Source organism: Gavialis gangeticus, unplaced genomic scaffold (genome assembly GCF_001723915.1).
Source record: "Gavialis gangeticus isolate Ggan-Ray unplaced genomic scaffold, GavGan_comp1, whole genome shotgun sequence".
Classification (NCBI taxonomy): Eukaryota; Metazoa; Chordata; order Crocodylia; family Gavialidae; genus Gavialis; species Gavialis gangeticus.
In genome coordinates this window covers 24,045,869-24,072,444 of record NW_017729000.1, presented here as the reverse complement: position 1 = coordinate 24,072,444, position 26,576 = coordinate 24,045,869, and the positions used below count along the sequence as shown (strand labels likewise).

Here is a 26,576-nt window from a genome sequence, read left to right as displayed (position 1 = left end):
CCCCCCCCCCGATCTGTTGATGCCCCTCACTCTAGTCCTGCAGTCCTACCCACACTTCAGCCCTGTCCCCGTTAGGGGTGGATGGCTTTGATTCACTGTTGTGCATTATGCAAAACCAGGGGGCAAACCCACTTTCACCGGTAAGGCAAGATAGGACTGGAAGCTCTAATTTACTTCAGTGCCTCCCTGGGATTTCCATAAAAGCAGGAACTGGAAGATATGTTTATTGGCATGTCAGATTTAGGAGTGTGGTGAGGAGATAAGGACCAATGAATTTATATCTGAGCCTCTCACACCTTGCTCCGGCATCCCTGGTGGGAAGAGCACATTTTACTACACCTAAAGCACTCATTAGGGCAGTGCAAAATTTTTTGCCCCAAAGCTGGTGCCTTCCCCATGTCCAGAGTAAGCACGAAGCAGTCACACCTGCAACTCACCTGCATGTGGTGCACACAAAGCACTTGGGGTGGTAGGTCCTGCCCAGGGCAGAGATGACCTCTCCAGTGATGAAGTCCCCACAGCTGTCACACCGAGTCCCGTAGAGCTGCTGGTAGTCATGGGTACAGATGTACTCTTGGTTCTTGAAGAAGAAGCCTGACTGGGCAAGGTCACAGCCGCACACTAGAGGGAGGAAACATACCCACGAAGGAGAAGAGTCAGCCTGCCTGGCACTGTTCCAAGCTGGACATGCTTCCTCCATGAATCTCTAAAAGGGGCAGTCCAGGGAGACCTTCCTGGGGTCAAGGCAAATTGACTGAGGAGTCCAGCAATGCTGGCATAGTCAAAGCAACTCAGAAATGTTTTGGGAGTTTGCTAGTGCTTGTTATATCCCAACTGCACTGGCACAAAAGGTGTGTGGGTTGCAACCCTCACCTAGGCACACGGGAGCTTGACACTAAGCTGTAGAGAATAAGCATGAAGGCGCTTTGCTCATCAAAGCCAGCTGGGCTGGATTTCTCTACGCAGCTCACCAGTTGTGCCCTAGGATACACAGGTGGGTTGTACGTAAAAGGATCCCTTAGCAGTTGTTTCTCAAATACGATTCTTCCAAGGACCTGACCAAGAGCCTTGGGGGTGGGAATCTTGCTTGGCTACTGCTGATATTGCAGCTGGCTTCTTCCACTCCACAGCCAGCCAGCCCTGCAGCAGTAACAACTGCAGGGCCACTGGCACCTCCTTCAGCCCCACAAGATGTCACTGTTGGGTCACTGGCAAGGTCCAGGATGGAGCTCCAGGATTTGGGAGGGCTGGGCACTGCTGAGAGGAAATTCCAGGGCCGTGAGGGGAACTGCCGGTACACCGCACCCTTCTAGCCTGCAGAGAGCTAGGGCAGCGCAGCCCGGTGGGAACGGACATGAGCTGGGCCGGTGTGGGAGCTGAACTATCCCCACCAGACCCATGGCACCTGGAGAGAGATCTGCTCCACCTCGCTCCCCACATTTTGCCTTCAAAAAATTAGGAAAGGCAAATAAATTCCTTCCATGCTCAGGAAACTGAAGGCCTCGTCATATTGCTAGAGCTAGGCTTTCCCAGGGTGGAAGTCATGCAAGCTTCCACCACACAGACCCATTAATGCCCCCTCCCCATCTCTCTTCTAGGACTTAGGAACGACAGCCTTTTCCTGCAGACTGGGAAAGCTGCCATGTTACCGTAAGAGATTCCCAATGGTTTTAGGGAGTAAGCCAACCAGGAGGTGGGCAGAGCTACCGTGCCAGGTTTGGAAAGGTGTGTAGCAGCTAGAGTCCACATGCTGGTACAGCACATGCCATGCAGATTATTATTTTTTATTTAATTTGTATCCAAGGCCAAATTAGTATCCAAGGCCAAAACTAATTCCAAATCCAAGTGTCCAGAACCATAAGTGGGCCTACTACCGGCAAACATCCTCCACCTGCACCTGGGGTTTCAGATGTTTCCAAAACCTTGGGCAGGTGTCCTACTTGCAGGCCCAAGCCCAGAGGCTTGGGGTTTGGATGCCCCTGAGTTTTGCTTGCCCTTAGCCATAAGGCCCTCGGAGCAAGCAAGGGAGGAGACTCCTCCATTTCCTTAAACTGGGTTTAAAGCTGCTGCTGCACCTCGACGGATACTGAACCATGCCAGAAGGGCAGTTCTCCTGCGAAATGGTTCAGGAAAACTGCCTTCTTGGACAGAGATAAGCCTGATTTCAAGTCATCTCACATTGGCCTGAAGCAGTGGTTCAGCCCTGACTGCTTGGCCTCTCTACCTGGGCTAACAAGGTGGCCACGACGCTGGTTTGTGTGCTACAGACAGGGAGTCACCAAACACAGTTTACACAGGCTACAGCTTGACCATATGATGGTGATATCAGGAAGCTGCTACTGAACTGGGTCTGAATTTGAGTCACTGAACTGAAGATGAAGGACTCTGAGATGACTGACTAGAAGCTCTCATCTTCCCATTATCTTCTCAGCTATGGCAGCGCCTGCACCTCATTATCATGCTCTAATCCAGGTGTGTCAAAGATCCAGCTTGTGGGCTAGTTCAGGCCCTGGGTCTTGAGCTGACCACATGTGGCACATGCTGGACCATCCCTGCATGCAGGGCCCCGGACACATGCATGCAGGACCCACTCCAGGACCCACATGCATGCGGCACCCACACGGGGACAGTATGGGACCTCCCCCACATGCTGGTTCTGGTGCCCACAGCTGGTCCAGGATTACACCACATGCAGCACCTACTCTGGCCAGTCCGGGACGCATGCAGCATAGGTCTGGACTGGCTGGAGCAGATGCCGTGTGTTGTGTAGTCCCAGATGCGCCAAAGTAGGCGCTGCGCACAGCTTGCATCCTGGACCAGCTGGAGTGGGTGCTGGATCTAGCATGTGGGGCATGGGGAGTCCATGGGCCTAATCTCACCTTTGGCACCAGCCCCGCACCATTTATCCAGCCTGTGGGATTGAATGAGTTTAACTTTCTTGCTCCAACTGTTACAACACAACAGGAGTCCAGCCTGCACTCAGTGAGGCTGGGGGCACTTAGAGCGGCTGGATGTGAAGGGCAGACTCCTTTGGAGGGCCTCAGAAATTCAGCAGCCCTTGCGATGGTGCTGACACTAGGCAGCTCAGTGCCCTGCCAGCCTGGGATGGGAGGGGGTGTCTCCTCTGCCCTGCCTGGAACTCCCCTCCCCTACAAGCTTCTGCCAAAATGCCTCCAGCCATGTGGCTCCACTCCCCATCTCCCACCTCCCACATGTGGCAGCCTTTGGCAATGCCCTGCTTCTCCTGGCAGGGCTGGCAGTGGCCCATAGTGAGAGGAGGGGACTCAAAGCAGCCAGCACTGCTGCTTCGCTGGCAAAGAGCCCTCGGGCAGAACAAAAGAAACTGCCTCCTCATTCCTCTCGCTGGATTCTCCAGAGACTAGATACCACCATGACAAGGACAGATGGACAGAGAGGCTTCTGCCACGGAGCAGAGGCAAGAACATCACAAGCAGGCTTCAGCCCTCTTTGCACCAGCAACTTGAACTACATTATCAGCGACAGCGTTCAGCAATGGCTGTCAAGTGCTCAGGGTGGAGGGGAGAGAGGGGGCTGGGGGAAGTCTTCAGGGGGAGGAAGAGACAGGCTGGAATGGGAGCTGGGGGAAGGTGAGACTGGGCAGCAAGGGAGCTGGGAGGGGAAGGTGAGGAAGGAGGATTTCCTCTCATTATTTATTCCCTTTCACTTTGAAATGAGGCGGAGAACACTGCCAAGCTCCCCCCTCGTGGCTCCGTATCCCCTTTGAAGCTGGAGACAGTCTGAGCTCTTTGTCTGGAGGAAGAGTTTTCTGCTCCTGGCAGATACCGTAGCGGGGGGAGGGGTTTCTCCAGCCACCCTCTGTGCACCTGTAGACCAGCATTGAGAGTGCTAGCCTGGAACCAGCGTGTGTGTGGGAACATGCACATGTGAGCTCCCCATGTTTGTACACGCGTGCGTGCGTACATGACTGCAAGAGATAACATAGGCACAGAGGGCACTTGTACACGTGACAGCTGTCACGATGTTCATGTGATGAAAATACCATTTGTGTGGCTTAAAGGCATCACACATTACACATGTGCCAGTTTGAAGAGTTTTAGATGAGTTTGCATCACTGCAAACTAAACGACATCAGGATGAGGTGCTTGTACACACGATGGGGTTTAGACCTCAGGGTTTTATTTTATGTCCCCTAATTGAAATGGTGGGTTTTTAATTGAAACCCACTATTTCAATTTTTGCATCACATTACGGCAAGGGGTCCATTCCTTTTTTTTTTTTTCTGTCAGAGCCGGAGCCTGCCCGCCGCTGGGGGGCGTGCTGCTGGTGAGCCGAATGGCCCCGGAGCTGCAGGGGAGGCCCGGTCCTTCCCTTTGTGGTGGTGGCACTCCCTGGGGCTGCCCAGGTTGGCCTGCTAGTGGGCCAGGTGCTGTCCCAGCTCAGAAGCAGTACCCAACCTGATCCGATTCTTCCTCAACCCTGAGTTCAGACAGCACCCAGCCTGCTAGCAGCCTGCCCAGGCCACCACAGAGGGAAGGCCCAGGGCTTCCCACAGCTCAGGGGCTGCTTGGCCCACTGGCAACTCACCCTCCAGCCGGGGGAGAGGCAGGCAGGCTCTGCCAGAAAAAAAAGGATCAGGCCCCGCACTGCTTCTGCCTTCAGCAGATTCCTGTAGCCAGCAGGATGCCTGGAGTCACCCAGCAATGGGCTGGCTTGCCCCTGGGGCAGCACAGAAAGGTGGCAGAAGGGCAGCTGGGTGTGCTGGCAGCCGGAGAAGGCGGCAGGGATGGTACAGGGGGTGCAGGGCCACATGGGCTGGCTGCTAGCTGTCCAGGTGCTGCCCCAGCTCAAAGGCACCTGATCCAACACTTAGTCGAGCCTGCCTGGGCCTCCAGCACCCCGTGCACCATCCCTGACACCTTCTCTGGCTGCCAGCACACCCAGCTTGCCCCTGGGGCAGTGTGGGCAGGTGGCAGGAGGCAGGCTGTGCTGGTGTCCTGAGACACCAGCAGCTGGGGGGTGAGCTGGGGGGTGAGCTGATAGCTGCATCATTGCAATTTGCAATGTTGCAAACTAAAGTACATTGGGATGTAGTTTAGTTTGCAACAATGCAAATTAATTTAAATTAATTTAAAACCCCCAAAACTCTTGCATATGTAGAGTGTGATGTCATTAAGCTACAGAAAGTGACATTTTCATCATGTGTATGTGATAATGGTGTCATGTCTACAAGTGCCTACGTTAGTGAGGGCCTGATCCTTTTTTTTTTTTTAATCGGAGCCAGAAGCTACCCATGGCCAAGGGTCGAGCTGCTGCAGGTGGGCTGAGTGGCTCCTGAGCTGTATGGGGCCCCAGTCCTTCTCTCCACAACAGTGGCACCCCCCAGGACCACTGAGGTGGGCTGCTAGTAGGCTGGGTGCTGCCCCAGTTCGGAGGGAAGGACTGGGGTTCCCCGCAGCTCAGGGGCCATTCAACCTGCTGGCTGCTCACCCGACTGTGGGCAGGCTCTGGCTCCAACAACAACAACAAAATCGGGTACATCACTATAACATGACGGAATAATTGAAACCGTGGGTTTCAGTGAAAAACCCACTGTTTCAATTTAGGGGGCATAGAATAAAACCCTGAAGACTAACTCCGTCATGTGTACAAGCACTGATGGTACATATTGGGGTGAAGGGTGGTTTCTAATTGTAGGAGGGACCAGGAGAGCCCTGGAGCAAGACTTCCCCACCTGAGGGGAAACCTGAGGGTAAATCTAACTTCTCCCTGGGTGAGAAGTAGCTAAAAAGAGGCCAAGCTGAGGGTGATTTATGCCCTGGTTAGCATGAAGTGATGGGAACTGGGAGGAGCAGGGGCCTTTAATAAGCCCTAGCAATTCTGTGCTTTACAGGGTATAGATTGGTCCACATAAGAGTGGCTGTATTAATAAATGTACTAAGGAGCCCTTAAGCATCTGTTCTGGGCCATTAGTTTTAACGGCTTCTCAGCTCTGCTCCCCCTGCTTTCATCTGCAGGGTCCAACGAAGAGACAGAGTGGCCCTTGGTACTCTCAGTGCCTACTGCAAACAGCCCAGGGGGAACACAAAGGTTGGGGTGTTTTGGAGGCGAGCAGTGGTGGTGGTAGTTATAAGGTGCAGGGGGGGCACGGGACTGCCACTTCCAGGGGGTTAGCTCCTTGCGGGCTGCAGGCAGCCGTGATCTGAAGTCGTGCCATGTGTCAGGTCCTTGGTGGTCCTAAGTTCAGGGACTGAGGGTCTCAGCACAGTTCCTAGCAGACCAATAAGCGCATCACAGGAGCTGCCAACACAAATCATCCACATCTCGCCTCATTTCCTGAATGCATCCCACGGCTGAGGCAGAGGGAAGCCCATATTCCTTTAGGTTGATGGGTCTTGTAAAATTAATGAATTACCAGAATTACCCATTTACTTCCCTCAGCTGTAAAGGCACAGGAGGCTCCACAAACACAGATGGGATCAGGGACATTTCCCAGACTGCTCCTCCGTGAGGGGCACTGGGCTTCACTGCCCAGCTTGGCATTTGTGTGCCTTTGCTTTATGAAATGCATGCAAAGGGCCTCTGAAGCCCAGCAGCGGCACGTGGCCAAGGTGGAGCTGGATGCGTACAGGGCATCTGCTTTGATCAGGGTGTGTGAAAGCACCTCCAGTTCAAAAGCACCATAGTCCAGGAGTCCCCGGAGGGAGGTTAGTCTAAGCTGCAGTACATGGCATCCCGGAGTGCATTGATTTCATCCTTGCTTCCTATCACTTGACTTCATTACCCAGGACTTATGTCAGTTGCTAGCTGAAGACCCCGTCATATGCAGCTCCAGGCTTCTCCCCTCTTTTCTCCCTGCTTTATCTCAGCTGAAGCCGGTTCCCCTGAAGGGAAGCCTGGGGGCAGCAGCTCAGAACAGCTCTTCCTTTCTCCCCTATCTCTGAGGGTAAGAGGAATGAGGCACTGCCTGCAGTACACCAAAGCGGAGACACTTCACTGGAATGCATGTAGGTGTCTGTAGCTCATGAACATGGGATAGAGAGCGGGATTAAAACAGCGAGAGGTCTGTGTGGGGGTGGGATGGGATGGGGTGGGGATTCAGATGCACTGGAAGAGCTGAGTAGAGATGCCAGGACCATGCTAGCAGGTGTGCATCTCAGCATCAGGAAGGGGCAAAATTGGCTTGTCACCTTCCCATACCAAGCCTGGCTGCTCCCTTGTCTGGCATTAAACCCATACACAGAAACAGGATCAGCCAACCCATGTGAACACATATAGGCTTCACTGGGTCTCAACAGGGCTGACTTACCCTGGCATTTTGGCTTCTGGTCCTGCTCTGAGGTCAGCAGAACAGCCTGAACAGGGACACCAAATGCTCCAAGCTCCTACCTTGGCATGTGAAGCACCTGATGTGGAAGTGGTTGCTCTGGACACGCACCACCTCTCCTTTGCATGTGTCCCCACAGCGGTAGCACTGGATGACGGTGGAGCCACTCCTGGAGCTGTAGGGGTTTTGTTGATAGGGAACTGCTGGGGAGAAGGAGAGAGAAAAACACCAGGTTTGTTATCTTCAGGAGAGCACTGCCTGGCATGCGGTGAATCAGCAGCCCAGTGCCAAGCTGGGTGAACAGCAACCATAATGGTGAAACCCTTCAGCAAGCCCCTTTCTGCAAATATAGCACAAGCCTCAGACAAGCCTGCCATTAGAGGCAGCCTGTCTGAGCAGGGCAGAGGGCTGAGAGATGTTCAACCTGCCTGATGCAGTGCATGAGCTGGGGCAAACAACTTCCCACTGGGGCCTCTGTTTCCCCATCTGTATAATGGGAATAATGTGACCGACCCAATAAACTTTGTGTGGTCCCAGGGTGAAAGGCTCTAGATGTGGACAGAGTAATACTCCCTGTCATCATTCCTGGGAGCCAGACTCTGCCCTAGTTTTACACTGCCCATTTCAAATAAACAACTGGTTGCACCCAGCAACGGTAAGATATGCCCACATTGGGGGTAGGCACAGTGGTTTGTGAGCCACACACTGGCTTCCCTGGGAGCACACACAGAGGGGGGCAGTGATAATTGGGACTGGGCATTGAGTCTTGTCTCTGCCCTGGGTGAGCCATCTGGTTCCATGAGTTTACTGCTACAGATAAGTTCAATAACACCATGGGCCAGGAAACTCAGGAAAAGGAGAGACCATGGGGAGAAGGGAACCCAAGGGGCCATGTGCGGTTCCACCAGACTTAGCCACCCTCATCCACACACAGCTGGGTGGAGGTGCCCGTCAGTGCCAGGAGCATAAGTGGCACTAGAAAATATTATTGGGGGGGCTAGGCGGTGCGCCCACCTGATCCTGCCCCTCCCTCCTGCAGGGCTGTTCTGGGGCCTGTGCACACTGGTACTGTGTGTGCAGTGGTGGAGGAGCACATGGCGGGGGCGCTGGGCATGGTGCTGCGGTGGTGCTGGGGCCGCTGTCACCAGCCCAGCTGGGGTGGGGGGCAGAGGCTAAGCCCCATTAGCTCAGGCCTTCTGCCACCTATCCACCTATGGCCAGGAGGTCTCTGGTTCTCTGAGACACGACGTTGCATGAAAGCTACAGGCCTGCTGAAGATTTCTGAGAGTCAGCCTTCTCCATGACCCTTCCCATCTCTTCTTCCCCCCTGCTATATTCACTGCCACAGCCAGGCAAGGGCTAGACAGCTCACACACATCTGCTCCCAAGACCTCCAAATAGGAGGCACTGCCTGAGTAAACGCACCCTAGTCCAAACACTAACCTCACTCTGGCAGGGCCTGCATCTGCTTCCCAGATGTGGAGTCAGCCAAGAAGCCTGCTAAACATGTAGCTCAGCCATGAATAGCATCCTCTTGCTTCACACACCAGAGAAGCTCCTTCCCCCAAGTTCTCAGTGCTGACTCTGATTCATTTTGCATGAAGCCAATAGGTCACTTTGGCTTTCCTTTACTTTAAAGGGAATCTAGTGCTGGAGAAAGGTGTCCTAAAGGCTTCTTAAAAGTAGGAAGCCCCTTGATCCTATGTCTCCGCTGAGCCTGCCTAGTGCCACGGAGGAGCGGTGGTTTTTGTCATTATGTTTGCACTAGTGTCATTAGGTGTGGGACTAAGATGAGTTCGTTTCATCCAGGTCACTGGCTGTTCTCAGGGGTAACAACCTCCTGTCCATCCTGACCCAGCCTGGAATCAAATCTGGCACCTGGAGATGGTGGGAACATTAACTCCCTGGCCTGGTCTCCCTCAGAGGGATGGAGCAGCTCCCTGGCTGGACTGCAGCAAACAGGAGCAACCTGGGTGTGTGCAGCCTCTCTAGAAAGACCTTGGGATGTCCCAGGGAGACTCTCCCTGGGTGACAGAGGTCAGATTCTTCCAAGTCCATTATCCTATGGAGCAGCCTCTCTGGGAAATAGTAGAAGCTGAACCACTTAAACCATTTGACAAGAAACTGAAGAAAGCCCCAGAGGGCACAAACTCATCTCCCCTCCTAAGCCTCCTGCCCTCCCTGCTTGCTCAGCAGCATCCATCACTCAGCAGGTTGGTTGCCAGGAAGGACTCTGCCTGCCGCAAGGTGCAAACTCTGGGCTCCAAGGAATGGGCTGTACAGCCTAAGTGGTCTTTCCAGTGCTGACTGCTACAGACAAATCCTCCTCCAGAGCGCACAGAAGACATTTAAAGGTGCAGGCAGGTCTAGATCCTTATGATTTCATAGAACAAACCACTTTGGGCATCTCCTCTGCACAGTTTGCAGAAGCTTGTGGACACATATCACTGGTTTTTACACCTAAGCAGTAAAATAAATACTGCTTGCTGTCAGAAATATGCGAAACAGTTGGGCATGGGCAAAATGATCGGGAAAAAGGTGGGAAAGTCAGTGAACCAGAACTAAGCCAGTGATAAACTACTTCCCTGGGAGAAAAGGAAATTGAGTTTATTGAAAACTTGGTCCATGAATAAAGGTTGAGAGCATGAGTGAAGGGACACTGAATAGAAGAGATCTCTCAGCAGAGAAATGTCATTTGTTGTGGGGACAGGACTACATTCAGAAAATTCTGTGACAGAGAAAAGAGAATCGGCCCATTGTTGGCTTCACTGCTAACAAATCAAAGCTAAATTAGAGTGTCCTGTGCCAAATCCCATCCGATGTGCCAAAGTACAGATGATTTGAGCTGTTTTGTTGGTCTGTGCAAATGTACAGCAGTGCCCACAATTAGTGACTCTTAGGGTGTGACGCAAATGTTAAGAGACAACCATACCTTCCCCAGACAGTCAGTCCATCCTGTGCTATTTACAAGGCATCCTCAGAACATCAGAGATGTGCTGGAGCATGCACAGAACTGCCATTCATTCCAGTGGGGGCTCAGCCTGTTGACGGTGGCAGGATGAGTGCCCAGGCCAGGGTCAGCCAGTCACTGCTAGCTCCACTGTTTGGCCCTGGATCTGAGCTTCCTTGAGCTCCCAAATGTTAGGGCTGAGTCCATTTTTATTCCAGCAGATTCAATTGTTAGAAAATGGGCTGGGGTTGCTGATGTCTGAACCAAGCGGAGCTGCCCTTGGCAGCTCCAGGAGCGACAATGCAGGAATCCCTGAGTTCTGCCCGTATCCCACACAAACTAACAAAAGCTAACAAGAGCCATGCATTTGCTGGTCGGTCACCCATCCAGAGATCCAAAATGCTGACAGGGTTTGAGGCCCCAATTCCAATCAGAAAACAAGGCACTAAAATGCCAACTAGTGAGAACAGTGTGACAGGTAGATCCTCTCCTCCTCTTTCCACATTGGGGCAAAGGAAAAGTCTGGGAACTTGGAGAACTCTACTTTCAGAAAGTACTTGAGGAAGGAATAAAGCCTTTCTGCACAGCCTTGGCTGACTTGAACAGCAACGTTTCCCCGGCCCGTAGCAGGACAGGCTAGATGAGTCTTGTCAAGCCTTCATTCTGGGGCGTATTCTGTACACTGGAGGTACAACTTAGTGCCTTCTAGCCTCAGCAGGATCTCTTGGGGGTCCACAAAGTCCTGAGACAATGTCCTGCCGCCGTAGATGGGGAATAGCGATCACTTGTGTCAGAGACTCCAGCAGAGCAAGAGTTACAGCAATGCAAACGTCCTCCCCCATCTTCTGCCTGCACCCAGCCTGAGAACAAAGCAGCATCCACATGTTGGGAGTCAGCTGTGCCACTCTGCAGGGCCTTGGCCAAAGGGGGGTGGGGGGAAGATGTGAGCTGAGGCATTCATCAACATTTAAATAAACGTTAATAAAAATCTGCATCGGAAAATTCATCCATCAATTATTCCGGGCTTCTCTTGTCCCTAGGGGGAACTTCTCGGTGTCCATAGCAACCTGTCATCAAGCCCCTGTGTTGACAGTCTGGGAGGGAGGGCGGGAGGCAGAGGCAGAGCGGGAGGGAAGGAGGGAGGAAGCTCTCATGGTCAGTGAAGTCAGGGGCTCAGTGACAATCAGTTGGACCAAGGAAAGTCCTGAAGTCAATGGGGTTGTTCCAGATTTACACCAGTATCACTGGGCCAGGAACCTGGGCCAGGCAGCCATCACCCCCTTGCAGGCCAGCTTTGTTCAGTATCGAGTGGAAGGCTTCCCCTAATGTGAGATTAACCTCAGGCTCTCTAGAAACATTAATGTATTGTTGTGTTCTGCTCCCACTTGTTTGCGAGAAGCTGGCAGCTCCCTCCTGGCCCGGCACAGGAAGTATTACACATCACAACACCCCTTTGCAGAAGGACAGCCAATCCAGCAAAGCTCATTACACCCAAATAATCCAGTAATAATAATGTAAGTAGCATTAGGGGCCTCGTAGGCTCAGATGCGATGGTTGGGGCAGGAGGTGGAGATGGGCTTCAGGAATGGCTTAAGCTCAGGCTTGAGCACTCCTGGGATTCATGGTCATGCCCAGCAATGGTGTCACAATGGTGTCACAAGCTGAGCAAGGCCGAGCCTGGTCCATCCTTGGATGGGAGGTCTCTGAAGGAAAACCAGAGGCAAGCAGCTGATGGTGCTCTTCCTTCAGTCAGTGCTGTGGGAGGAAGCAGCTCTGGGACACGTCAAATAACTACAGGGCTGACTATTACCTACTCACTCGGGGCTCATGGCTTTCCCTATGAGGATGTGAGCTCCGGGGTTCCTGGGCAATCGGCTCTTTCCTTCCAAAAGCCCCTCTGCAGTCTCAATAACATCAACTGTCCTTCTCCTTTTCCTGCCACATCCTGAATTGCCATGTGACATTGCTATGCACTGTGAAACCACTGCTTACCTTCCTCCTCTGAGGCAGCTGGATTGGAACGGAGGGGAGAGCAATTCCCTGTGGGGCCTACAAAGTGTTTGGGGATCCTCTGGGGAGGAAGACAAAAACACAAGAGAATAATTATCTTCATCAAATACACTGCAGTGTGAAGCCTCCACAGCTAGTGAGAAGGCAAAACCCATCTGTTTGGACAGCTATGAGACCTGCTGTCACCACTGCAGCCTGGTACTGCAGTTGGCCGTGTCTAGAGGCACCACATGGTGCTGCCATGAAAGAGATCAGTGCCTTGGTACAAGCTGCTGTAAAAACGCTGGTCAGGCAAGAAACTCAGTGAGCATCACTTTAGGCACTGCCCCCCTGCCTGCCCCAAGGGCTGTGGGCTGGCTTAGGGGACTGTTACGACTAGCACATGAACGGGTCTTCAGACTGCCTTGGTGCTGTGACCACAAGAGCCTCTAAGCAGAGACAAAAAGCACTGAATCAACTGGTGTGTTGCAGGCACCGTTTTAAAAGGTGCGACATAAACAGAGCACAAGCTGGTTTAAAGGTGTTATATAAACAGATCATCAACTGCCCTTAAATATGAGATAAAATCAGTGACTCCGGGTGACAGGAAAGTTTAGGAATCAGGCTGGCTTGGCTAGCCAGAACTCTAGTGCCTGCGTACCCTGATAAACCCTGCATGCTCTGCAGCCACTGGGTGTTTCAGTCTCAAACACAGGATGTTGAATCAATAATATGCCCACAAAGAGCAAACCAGGTACACTCGGTGCACGTGAGTGAAAGGAAAGCCAGGGGCTGCTGGAGACATTTTATAGCAGCTAGAAAGCAAGCTGGAGGGAACAGGGTATTTCTGAGATCATTTTTCCATTCTTCTTTAAGAGTGCAGTGCCGCGGCTATGTGGTTTCACCACTGCCACCCTAACAGAACCCTGCACCCGGTCTTATGCCGTAAGTGCTACAGAGACAAGCCAAGAAAGGAAACTGCAGGTCAGATCGTCACAGGAAGGAGGATGTAACAGCAAGCAAACACATCGTTCTGAGATCCTGTCTCAGTGTAATGTTTGACAGGAGTGTGTTTGTGATCCACCTACTCCACAGGGGCACTGGAAAGCCCAATTTAATTAATTAACAACCTGTAATTAATATTTGCACAATGTTTAGGGAGCCACAGGTAAAGGATGTCATAGACGTGCAAAAAGCTCACAGCTCATTAGCAATAGTATTATGTCTTGGCATCTGGTGTGAAAATGTGTACAGGTTGAGCATGATATAGATGTGTGATATAGGTGTGATATAGGTGTTCAGAGATGCCCGTGACTTGGGTGCACAGGTATAGAGCAGCTGGATGTGATGGTTTGTGAAGTGTGCATCAGGCAGATGGGTGCCATGGGTGTGCGAGTGCACAGATGTATGTGGAGATGCATGATGGGGCAGGTGGGTGTGTACAGTCTGTGTGTGCTGGCAAGGGCAGGAGGCAGGTGTGCTTCCTGTGCAGGATGGGAAGTGATTGTGGGTGGGAGCGCAAGGGGTGACTCAGGCACCCCCATCGCTCTGGAGGTTCAGGCCAAGAGATTGAAACTCTTCTGCAGAACCAGCTCTTGGGTCAGCAGCCCCCCAGGCCAATAAAACCCCCACGACCACTCCTCTAACTCCCTTCCTGTGCTGAAAGGAGCAGGGGAATGATTAATCACATTAATCCTCTGCACATTTCCTGCAGTAATTGGCCTGAAAATCATCCTCTTGGAAAAATCCACACCATGCGGTGGTTGCCAAAGCCAGGGGATAAATAACAGGGTAGATTTTTATGGCACAGTGGCTCCTACAGCTGGTAGCATTTCTCCCAGGCACCACTGAGGTGAGAAGGAAGCACTGAGTGGTACTGGCAAAGCTGGGAGAGGAGGAGGAAGGCAATACTGGAATGGGTGGCTTTGGCAGAGCTGCGATGGGACAGTAGGTCACACAGTGATACAAACACCAAATCAAAAGGGCATCAAGGCACCCAAGCACTTGGCTTTCAGCTGAGCAGCGCTGAGTAAAACATGTCAGAGTTAACCTGAGTTAACCTCAGACTTAATCCTCACACAGTGCCTGGACCTTGGGGATATGGAGGGAGCGAATGGCAAGTCTGTTACTCTTCAGCCCCTCCGTGCCCTATAAGGGAATATGATGCTTGCTCCTTGCTTGCCATCTTCCCTGCAGGCAGGGTGCAGTGCATGCGCCAAGCACCACTGGCAATTCTGCAATAACCAAAGGAACTGGAACAGGCAGTAGAGGTAAACAGCTGTAGCCCTCCTGGAAGGGGTTAACTGGGTTTAACTTCAGGGCAGGAGCTGCTCATAACCAAAGGCAGCCAAACCGGACAACACCAAAGCTATAAGGTCATTAGAGCAGTGAGACAACTCAAGTGGCTGAGTCCTCTCTGTGCTGAGCGCTCATCTAGTGAACACCCCAAAGAGAGGCAAAAAAGGGTCTTAGGAGCTGAAAGATTAGTCACGCGCTTCGGCTTTTACTGGCAGTGGCTTAGGTAAAGTCAGCATCCAGGAACTGGGGGAGAGAGAGAGCCCACTGAAAAACCAGTGCAGATGAGGTGGTGAGGACAATGGCGCCCAGTCCCCAAACATGAGGGGCTGAGTTTTGATACGTTTGCAATGTATCAAACCTATATACTCTGCTATACGTTGCAGAGTCTGGGTTCTGCTCTCCAGGTGAGTAATCCTGCACAGAAACCTTCCTGGACTCTCACTAAGGAGCAGAACTGGCTGTAGTCCTCCCCCTCCTGCAGACTCACAGGAGTGTTTCTTCTAAAGCCTCAGCCCAAATTTCACACGGGATAAGCCCAGAAATTTCACCAGCATTCAATGTGGCCCAGGGAATCTACATATAACTGCGCACTTTCCAGTGAGGTGATGGAGCAATTTATGAGACTACTGTGATGAAGGAAAACTCAGTGCTAAAACTCCATCAAGAAAAGGCACCCAGGGCATTTCCAAATACGTGCCTGGCTCTGGGGAGACTCAGTGGCAGCTACAGCAGATGCTGCAGCTTTACTGCAGTTCTGGGATGCCTTGCCCAGCACTAATCAGAGAAGTATTTGTTCAGCTTGGAGTTAATTTAGCTAGATCAGAGAGAAAATGTCTCCTCTTAGTAAGGGAAGGGCATCATAGACTGCCCCTGGTTGAGAGCTAGGACCTGTGCCTCTGCCTCAGATTTCCACCCACAGCTCTAGCCAGAGTTAGATCAAAATTCAAGCCAGTGGTTATTTGTGTGGAGGACCAGCCAGCAATGGCATGGTATCCAAGGCATGGGTAGTTTCAAGTAACTCTTCCCCTACTATCTTCCTTCTCTCCAAATGCTTTTATTTTTTGAAAAGCAAATGGAGGGAGCAGAAGAACTGAGTCCTAGTGCTTGTGGTAGACACACTGAACTGACTTAGGACCTCATTCCCTGTGCAGACACAGACAGTCACTCTAAGTCTTAGTTTTCCCATCAGCACATATAGGGAGGGAGCATTCCTCCCTACTTTAAAGAGGTCTTGTGAAGCATGGAAATCCCTCCAGAGACAGAAGTAGAAAGAAAAACCTTCAGCAGTTCTAAGCAGGCACAAGGAAGAACCTTCTCAGAGGAACTTCATGTTGATCCATTCATCCAGCAGGTCAAGGGAATAAACCAGTGGAAGGAATCACGAGACACTCTTAGCAAGTCATACTAGCCTCTCCCTGCCTCTGATCCAGTTCCCAGTAACACAAACAGCTCCTTGTAATCTCCAACAAGCCCCTCATGTCTGTCTTGACTGAAAGAAGGGGATAATCTTGTTAACCCCGTGGCCAGCACTGAGTAGGTCACAGATTGCAGTGCATATGGTGAGGTGTCTCATGTCAATAGAAAGGTCTGGGAAACACAGCTCTAGACTGTGCTTTGGTATCGGGGACTTCCCTGGGCTTGTTTCAGAAAATTGATCTCCCTAAATCTGGAATCGTCAGATCTATTCCCAGCGCAGGATGGCTTTGGCGTTTGGACACAGGGCATGAGGAGATCAAAGCTTAGATCTTCACTGGAAGCACAAGAGGTTGGCTCTTGACCATTTCGAGCATGAGGGCATCCTGTTGATGCCATAGAGAGGGATGCCTATACTGAGAGGCTTATACTGGCAAAGCTGGGAGAGGAGGAGGAAGGTAGTACTGGAATGGGTGGCTTTGGCAGAGCTGCGATGGGACAGTAGGTCACAAAGTGCCACAAACACCAAATCAAAAGAACATCAAGGCACCCAAGCACTGCACTTGGCTTTCAGCTGAGCAGCGCTGAGTAAAACACATCAGAGTTAACCTGTGTAAACCATGACAAGCCTATACTGAATAGAATGCTTGCCTTTCTCACTTTGCAAGCATCAGGGAGCCCATAACGATGTTCCTCACTTACCTTCTCACAGTCATTGCCACAGCATCAGAGATCAGAAACTGTATCTGAGAGTGGATAGCACCCATGCTCAAGGGCAGGTGAACCATGAGTAAGAGACTCTTGTGACCGTGACCACTCATGCTCAGTGGACAGTCTGTCTGGCCAAATATTTTTAGATGTGCACACACCTCAATCCTATTGCTTTGCAGTAGTACTAATAACTCACAGCTCCAGCTGAAGTCAATGTGACCTGGAAGCACCTGATACTTCTGAGAATGAGGCCAAAGGGTCTTGAAAAGGACACCCAGAATTCATATTGTTTCCCAGCATGAGGGGAACTAAGCAAAGTGGCCAAACAAAAAATGAGGGAAATGGCAGATGTTGGGGCAGGGCTGCTAGAAGGATGCTAGAGCCTTGGGCAGGAAGAACCTGAGATGAAGAAACCCACCGGCCTCTGTCCAGCCTGGCTACATAAATCAGTGATATGACACTAGGAGAGCAGAAGGGGGATAGTGGTACACAAAGCCAGAGGAAACCTGGCAAGTATAAAGGTCTGTGCTCACAAAGAAGCTGGGTCTAAAAAGCATTGGACTGCACACTAGCTATACACGTTATCTGAAACTCACTCCATCCTTGGGTCCATAGCCATGTATTAGTACACATGCAAAGTACTTCTCAAACTTGCCAGAAAATTAAGGTCCTTACCTTGAGAACTTTATACTCTAATTCAGATACTCTGAGGACAAATATCAAGGGAATGAGATGGTCAAGCACTCAGCGTTGCACCTGAGAGTCATTTCACAGCATAACAAGGCACATCGATATTATGATCATACAGAGGCATAGTTCACCAGAAAGGCCAACCCCAGCTTTGCTAAAACTGGGCCTCTTAGATATAGGTAAGTCGGCCCACAGATAAAGAGGCAAAACTGCCAGTGAGATTTGTGCCTGTGTGCCTGACAGCAGAGTTGGGCTCACATGATGCAAGAGATGACATCTAGAAAATAAGAGTGTCCAAGGGTAATTCTCGTACCACAGTCCCATCACAGAACTCCCGTTAACTTCAGTAATTGCTGGACGACTCGATCAATGTGCACAAAACTCCCATGCAGTGGGGAATCCTCTCCCTTGCCCAGCTGCACTGGTTGTTTAAGATTGCTTCCTCAGAGGTGAGATTGCCATATGCCAGGCTGTCAAAGTAGCAGCCTGCTGTCCCCTGAGGACTGCACAAGTAACCTCACATCAAAGAGGCTGTACTGATGCGTGGGCCTGAGCACGGACCAGCTGAAGTTCAATGCTACTCACACAATAGGCTGCTGTCAAGTAGACAATGGTAGGGAAGAGTGTCAGGAACTGGCACGAGGCTGTTGGCCAGCTGACAGTCTGGCCTGAGGGCCAGCACAGGCAGAGGGGAAAGACTTTTAGCCACTGCAGCCAGCTGAGAGATTTTCACCCCAGCCCACAGCAGTCCGACTCACGGCACTGGCTGCCATAGAGCTCTCGCTGAGTAAAACTGAGTTTCTGGAGTCTCTGGGCTGTTGGTCAGCACCCAGCACAGAGACAAGAGACAGGCACGGGTGAAGGAACTACCTTTTGAGATGGATGCCCCAGACCAGAGACCAATGCAAACAGGCACCAGGAAACAATGGTGCACTCATATGCCCTGCCCTGTTTCTCCTGCTCCCTTCTCCACATGTACGTGCCCAGTACTGACTTCTCTTGCCACTGATACTGCTAGTTACGGCCACAAAGGATCAGGCGTTTACAACAGTCATTAAAATATACCAAAACAAATCGGCTGAGGGTCAAGTTGACTTTCTCCTGCTCCAGCGAGAGAAGATCTGCAAAGGAACCAGCCCAAACACCAAGGGTGAGGAGTTGCTCTGCATCTCCAGCCCATACTTAGGAAAAACCTGGTGCACTGACAGTGAGTTTGGGATCTGACCTGGGACTGCTGTCAGGTTCAGATGCCTGCTGTCAGTTCTCACGTGTTCAGTCAAGTTTTCAATTTTATTCACAAAACATAATTTAGGCAGAAGATAGGACTGGGACATGTTCACAGACCATTCTAGTTGGTCAATATTTCTGTTTTTTCCCCTCAGACAAATCCCAGAATTTTTTCAGTTCATGTTTTTTTGAGTTTTGGTAAAAAGGTTCAAATTGTGATTTATGAAAACCAACAGATTGTAGCAAAGCCTCCAAAAATGGGTTGCCAAAAACTGACCATTTTGTTTGTCACCAAAAAACCCTGGGGAAAAAAAAATCAAATTTTAAGAAATGTATATCAAATACCACTGGCAACTTTTTGACCAGCTTTAATGTCAATTCCTGAGCATTTTGGGATGTGGTTATGTGGATGCCTTCAGGGTTGCACTAGTGATGGGATCTGGGGAAGGGCCAGTTGCAGGGCATTCTCCAAGAAGTCACAGAGTCAGCACCTACCAGAGCCTGGATTTGGCACCCTTCCCAACAGGGTACTCTCTCCCTTTCACCCACCCTCTTGTTATAGGAGGAGTGCAGAGAAATGATCACTATTATCTTCGATTCTAGTTGGAATATTTCTAGTTCAGATGAGACTGGCTGGGATGTTGATTTGCATATTTCATTTTATTCTGCATGCATATGGCATTTTATTGCATGACAGTATTTTATAGGGTTGGGTATTTGACCAGTTAAATAAAGTTTGATCAAACAGCAGTCAAAAATTGTAAAAAAATGCCAACTGGTCCTAATAATACACAGAAAAAGTATACATTTCCCATTAAGAAATGTGTCAAAAACAATAACAAATCATATTTCTGTCAAGAAAATTATTTTTAAAAATGAAGCTGTTTTGTTTTTTTTTTAAATTGCTGTAATCTTTGACCAGTCAAAAATATGCAGTCAATTGACTGGTCAACTGACCAGCTTGCTAACCATAGTATTTTATTGTGGAGGCACCAGAGCCACAGGCATGAGTGTCTAGCAAATGAAAATTCAAGAAAAATCATGAAAACTGCAAGGGGGCTGTGGGCCATCCTGAGGTGCAGCAGCAGACCGAGCATGGCAGCCCTGAGCAGGGCTGGGGCTGTACATGGAAAGTGAGGCACCCGCGGGAGCCCAGCCCTGGAAACTAAGAACACAAGGCAGGATTTCATAGACTTGACAGGACTCTTTGGGGGTCAGCCCCAGGTCAGGACCGAGGTATTTCTACCCTCTTACATTATGCTCGAGTTAGCTAGCGTAGAGCACAAGGCAGGCAGGATTACAACTTGAGGCAAGTCCATGCTGGCTCTCCTCTCACTTCTCCCATCAGAGCCATCTGCAGTTTACAGCTAAAAAGTCCAAACCATGCCACTGCTCCTAATCCGGCCCCAGGCTTCCCTAATTAGATCACAACCAATTATTGCTTCCACCTGCCTTGTGCTGTCACACTCTGTAGCTGTCACCAGGAAGCTGTCACCTCCCTCTGTGTGACAAGGGAAATAAACACGATGTGGGTGCTCAGGACAAGAACAGCCAGCAGAGCTGAAGTGGCAGATGCCCCGTCTGGTGGTGTCATGCCTGCAATGGCTGCGGGGTGGGCCTGCGAGAGGCGGTCCAACACACACCGCTCAGCTGGCACTTGCAAAGGGCCATGTTTATTTTGGGTGTAGCAGGGAGGAATGTAATGAATTTTAATGCTGATGGATAGCAAGAGGGGTAGCACTGGCTGGACCAATTATGGCTCAGCTCTACGCATCCCTTCTTCACACCGCTCTGTCAACACTCCTCATCCCTCACTTACCACCAGAGCCAGGGCCCCACACAGCTGTGCTCTGGCAGACACGTCTACCTCGCAGCACCCTGCCAGTCTAGCTCTGGGCTTGCCCGCAGCACTTTGCCATATGCTGCAATCCTGACTGTTGGCCACTCCTCTCTTCCACTCCAGGGTCTCCCTTGGGAAGACTGGCTACTGGGCTAAATGTTGTGATAGGTTTTTAATGAGCACAAATGTGCTTCATGGCTGTGATCCAGCCCACCAACCTTGTGACTAAATGCAGAGTTGAACCCAGAAGATAAAAAGCTAGTGCAGTGACCCAAGGGGTCAAACACTCCACAACATGCCAATCTGTCATGGTGCCCCCTTCCCTTTTCACTAAGGAAGCAATGTGCTGTTGAAACCTTGTTGCTCCTCAGAAGGAGTCATCAGACCTGGGCTGGCACCGGAGGGGAAATAACCTTCCATTTGGGCTCTGCAAAGAAGCTGGTTGTGTCCATAATACACAGGGACCTGTTAAGAGTCAAACAGACTCAAGATGCTGAAGCAACAGCTGCTGGCCGGTCCCCCATGTTACTAGCCGTGGCACATCAGCATCATGTGCTGATTTATACTTGGGGAGGAGCTGGCCTGCAATAGGAATACACCTTCCCTCCAAAGGAAGATGGAGTAAAGGGAGTGGAAAAGAGAAAAATGAACTGGCGTAAAGCAAGCCAGAATGAGAGAAGAAAATAAGCAGAAAGAGGAAGAGGTAGGACTGAATGAAGAAAAAAATAGGATGCGGGGAAAAGTTTCTTTACTCTGAAGAGCACAATTAGTTTCTGGCTGGGCTTATGGAAAATTATTCACTAAACTTGAATGTTAAAGGAAGCCGGTGATTGTCTCTGGACACTGAGTAACCCAACTACCTGGCAATGCAGCCAACGGCTGTAATAGCATATTTGCTGTGCGCAGGATGTTTGCTTCCTGAGAATCTGGCAAGTCATATAAAACCATAATATATGGGGGGCAACTCTCGATCCCTCAGACTGCACCAAGATGTGCTGCTAAGGATGCCTCCCATCTCCCTACAGGAGAGAAGCAGCATGAGAGAGCACTGTCCCATCCTGATAGCACAGCCTCGCTTCAGCCCATAACACCTCAGCCATCTCAGCTGCAGTAGAGAGTAGGGGGTTTTTTCAAACTCAAACTCATATTATGGGATGTGCGAAATGGTATGGCCACCTCTCACAGTATTCTGTAATTTTGTTGAAGTGCCAGATACTGAAGTCATGGTACAAAACACAAAAATCTCAGCTTTCACTAAAAAAAAAAATCTTTCCAGAATGTATAGCTGTGGAATAAAGCTTGAAAACCTGAACCCTGAGTGCTCAGAAGCCAAACAGCAAATGACTACTTCCCTAAGTGCTGTCTTAAATCTCATGATTTTTAAGAAATCTCCTGACCTTTCTGAGCCTGACTCATGATTTTGGAAAGATGGAGCTGTTTTAGCAACAGCTATTTTGCAGAATTCAGGCTGTGGTATGTACAGCCATCCATCAGGAGGTTAATGTGCTCTCAGTAGTTTCTGGGTAACAAAAGTCAGCTCTTAGGAACAGTGATCAGCCAATAAATGTTTACTCTTGTGCTATAATACTTCTTTTTGCATTTCACTAGCTGAGTGTAGTGTCAATCAGGATCTTGGGGTGAGGTGCTTGAGTTGAGATGGAAACCACTGGGTAGTACACTTGATGGGCCAGATTTCCACCTGTAATGGAGTCCATTTATACAGTTCCTGTGATGCAAAGGGGCAAGAATCCTGCAGAAATAGCCCCAGGAGGGAGGCTTCCAATGGTTCAGGAGCTCTGTGCCCATTACCGACATTGATGTGGGCATCCCAAGAGTATGTTGGATAGAGGGCATAACTGGTATACTGGCTGTTCACCTGATGAACGACCCCAGTGCTGCTCTAACATGTATCAGGGACTGGGGAAAAAGTACCAGATACAAAGATGCCTTAAAGCAGAGCTAGAAAGAAACCAACATCCTATGCCCACAACCCTGATAAATAACATAGATGAATTTAGGAGCTACTATGTAAGAGTTGGGCAGTGGTTATATTTTCTAACACATCCCAAGTGGCTACTTGAGCGTGATGGCTGCAAATATAACAAGGGAAGCATTCACCTCACCCAAGACCACCAGGAATAGGGCAGAGAATGGAGTTGACTGGTTCTCAGAGCAACACATTCCCCCCACCCGTGCCAACAGGACAAGGCTGGGCTGCCTGAATCTGCAGCTACTGCTCAGGCACTCCAAGCTTCTGCTAAATTTGTGGCAGTTTTTGAGAGTCACCCCTACAAGTCTGACAATCCAGAAGGCCCCTCTGACTGATTCAGCTCTGGTCTGTTCCCAGAGGTTCCCCTCGGGTTGGTACTGAGACAGCAAGGAGTGGTTTTCCCAGCCTGCGAATCCTATCTGGGGTGGTTCAAGGGGCAGAGGGTTCACCCAGCCCTACAGACAACCCTAGCTGTGAGCCACTGCAAATGTAAGCAAGGGGATGAACTCCCCATTGGACTGACAGAGGGTGGCAAGACTGAGTTGGCTTGAGGATCAAGCCGGTTCAGTGGCATCAAACAGGCCCCCAAATCCCTTGCATCCTTTCCATTAAATCAGTCCTTTTAAGGAGCAAAGCCTCAGCAATATTCTCCCTGCATGAGCCATGGGGGCAGGGAGCACGGCCCAGCCAGATGTCAGAGGCTGGCACCCTGTGAAAGGGAAAGCAGCTTGAGCAGCAGGCAGGTGCTGCCACCACTCAGCTAACGTGTGCTCAGGGCCTACGCGGCCTCTGGCAAAGCTGCTTAATCTCCCAGATCAATGAAGATGAGCCGGCATGTGGCGTGGTGTTAGTGCCCTCCTGGCATACAGGAGCCTGTCACGTGTGTTGGTATACAGGTAAGTGAGTGGAAGGCAGGGGCAGGGAGCTTTGCTTCCAGCTACCTTGCTAGGGATGGGACTCCCAAGGGGACAGGAACCAAGTGTCACTGTGTTCCTCTGTGGTGGCATTCCCCAGGCCAGCCTCCTTCCCCCAACTGCATGTCACCTGGGCGCACCTGTACATTTAAAAGCCCTCACAAGAATCAGTCACAACCCAGACACTTTTGAGCAGTGAGTTTAGCTCTGTAGGGTTTCTAACAGCCCTCCTCCCAGTAGGGCACCGCGTCTCCAGCCTGCAGGCCGTCAGTTTCTACTGCTGTCATCTACGGACTCCCAGGGGAGAAGCCTCCCCGCTCCTTCCTTGGGGAGCTCCTTGTAAATGTTGCTCTGACTGTTTTGCTTCCAGATCTGCTCTCCCTTTTCTGCAACAGGGTGCTTTCGGTCTCAGGAGGAGAAGGCTTTGCAAACACAGCCTGGGCATGGGTGGCAGACTCATACAATCTTCTTCATCCCCAGGGCAAAGATCCCACAGGGGAAGTTCTGCCACTGGTGACCCCCAGTGTAACCCCACTGACATCAACAGAGCTGCACAAACACAGGTGGGTCCAGGCCTTGTCTCTGAGGTTGACATGTGGCTAGAGTTGGATGTGGCTTCCTCTCCACTAGCTAAGACGCTTCTAGTCATGCAAAACCGTAAGGGAGCTGCTAGTCCCCAGAGGCAGCTACACTCTTCTGTGTCTCACAAGCTGCTGAAGAGCCACTACTGCAGAGCCACCTCCCAGAAGAGAGCCAGGCTTTAACATTTAATCAAATAGCCTTGCATTCACTCACCAAAACTCCTAAATAGATGAGGAGGCAAAAGCTCTTGGTGGCTCAGGGCTTCCTGTCATCTGGCTAAACTAGCTTCTCTCCAGAGCTGCTGTTTCTTATCTTCAGTTTCCAGCAGAAGGGCCCTGCCAGGAGCACTCTACCTACTCCTGCCTGGAATGCAGAGCACGTGCATGTGCAAAGGCCCAGGGAGATTGAAGGTGTGCGGGCTATGGGGTATCTAACTGTGAAAGCATGCGTGCTGGAATGGGAGCGTGTTTGTGCATGCTAGTATGTTAGGGAGTTACTGCATGCATGCTACATCAGGATGCATTTTAATACACCAGCAAACAGATGCATGCAAATACATGCTAACTCAGGTGGTATTAGCATTGCATCATGTGTTAGCATGTGTGCATCACAACCTGTAACCCTACCTGGCATTGCTCTTTCTTACCTCTAACAGATATCTCAGATACCTTATTGTGATGGCAATAAGATCGCCTTGAACTGAACTGCTGTAGTAATAAGAGTGTGTGTGCACACTTGCCTGTACATATTGTGTCAACATGTGCCAGTTGGCAGATATTAGTGTTTGTATCTTCATTATCACGTGTATTCCAAGAAAGAGGAGGAATCAGTGAACACACAGAATAGCTCCCTGGGATCTGCAATGATGGGGGAGTGTGTATGTGTGTATGTGGCCATAGGTCATGGACCCCAGAGGTAGGAGGATAACAGTCTTACAACAGCTGGTTACAATTTCTAAGGGAAACACTTACTTCTGCCTCTGAGCCAAGCTATCTCTGGAATTGGACACAATTTGGGTGGGGCTTGATTTCCATTTGCAGATCAACAAACAGCTCCTGCAAATGGCTGTGGGAAGCTCAGCCATCCTTCCAGACAGCTGGAGGCTCCCTGCACTGGCCCAGCCCAGCCCTGGTGCTGGGACTGACTGTCTCCAAACTCCACAATGGGATTTTCATGGAGGAAATGAAGAAGTCAATGAACTGTTGTAACCAAGGGTTACATGTCTGCATAGTGGGAGAGGCACCATCCCCTTCCTCACCAGCAGGATGCAGTTTGGGATTCTGCTCACCCTCATGCCTTGGGCAAAGGAAGCCAGTGGAAAGCACTGACAACTGCAAGCAAAATCCCTGTCCAGTCTCCTCATCCTGTGGTTGTTGCTCTCTATCATTAAAAGGGGAGCCAGGCTCTGTTGGAGGAAGAAAAATTACAGCAGCTCAGCAGGAAACTTTCTCACTTCCCCTCAAACTGGCCAAAGGCTGGAGAAGCTCATGTGACTTGATGCTTTCCTAAAAACTGATCTGTTTTAACAGTACAGTTCTTCTCATCCTGAGGTGGAGTGTCACACACACGGCTGCTCTGGATGCATATATCAGATGGGTCGTTGGTGGGTGTATTCTAGATGCACATGGGTATGTATATGAATAGTGGTACATGTTAGAGATGGAAGAGGCATATTAGACCATCCAGCCCATTTCCCAGTTACCTGTGTTCATATGCATTTCCATACAGGGGCTTACACATCTGCCCACCTTAAATGACTGCATGCTTTGCTAGTGCATGCAGTACATGCATGGACCCCATGGGTTGTATCCACTGCTGCCTATGGTTGGCATGGATTCATATATGAAATAACAGGCAGGGAAACATGTACCTCCGCTCACAGTCCTTATCCTAAACCAGTCGGGTTTCACAGCGAATGGTTTATTCACTGCTTGATTAGACCAGAGAATATTATCAGTTCCCAGTGTCTCTGGGAAGGGGGAGGAGAAGACAGATTTGTTTTAATTAAGAGTGGCTAAGGGTGGGGGGGAGCAACGAAGAGCCAGAAGCTGAGAGCTGAATTGAAATATGAAAGGGCCAATCCAGTGGCATCTCTAGGTAGGTATTAATAGTGCTCTCAGCACAGCCTTACAGGGCAGCCTGGGGGAATACTTGTACCCAGCAGCTGCCCCCCAACTGTCCCCAGCTGGCAGCATGGATGCTCACCTCTGTGAAAGCCAGCCTGGCATTCCCAGGGCTCCTTTCATCTCCAGGCACAAGGGAGATGAGGCTGGGAACCACCTCCCCAGTCTGACATGAAAGCAGACTGATGAACAAGTCCCAAAATAGCCCTACTGAAGAGGGAGACGCCCTGATTTTAACTCTGGGGTGTGGCTGACATCCTAAGGACAGCGAAGGGCTCAGCCACAGCTGTGCTGAGACACACAGCACTAAAGCAGCCCTGTTTCCCCAACCCTCTTATCCCCCGTCTGCAGCCACAGGAATGCAGTGTCCTATTGCAGGAGACAGTGCATGGCACGGAGATGCTTTTGGGGGAGGTGATTAGTCCTAGAAGTCCCCGTAAGCAGGGGGACTCTGCCGTCCTCGCCAAAGACACCTGGCTTGGCCTCTCCGGCTTGGGGAAGTAATGTGGTCAGAGCTAGAAACAGCCTTCCTGCCCAGACTCC

At 50.6% G+C, this 26,576-nt stretch overlaps 1 protein-coding gene across 1 annotated transcript in view; it reads right to left on the bottom strand.

The window, feature by feature from the left end:
• The window catches only part of ABLIM3 (actin binding LIM protein family member 3), a 117,353-nt gene that overhangs the window by 52,444 nt on the left and 38,333 nt on the right, over window positions 1–26,576 (bottom strand). The window contains exons 3-4 of the mRNA XM_019506433.1: window positions 7,369–7,509; window positions 438–621 (exon numbers count right to left, since the gene is read on the bottom strand). Of these exons, the coding sequence (XP_019361978.1) occupies window positions 438–621; window positions 7,369–7,509 (325 nt within the window). The remainder of the gene's footprint in view (window positions 1–437; window positions 622–7,368; window positions 7,510–26,576) is intronic.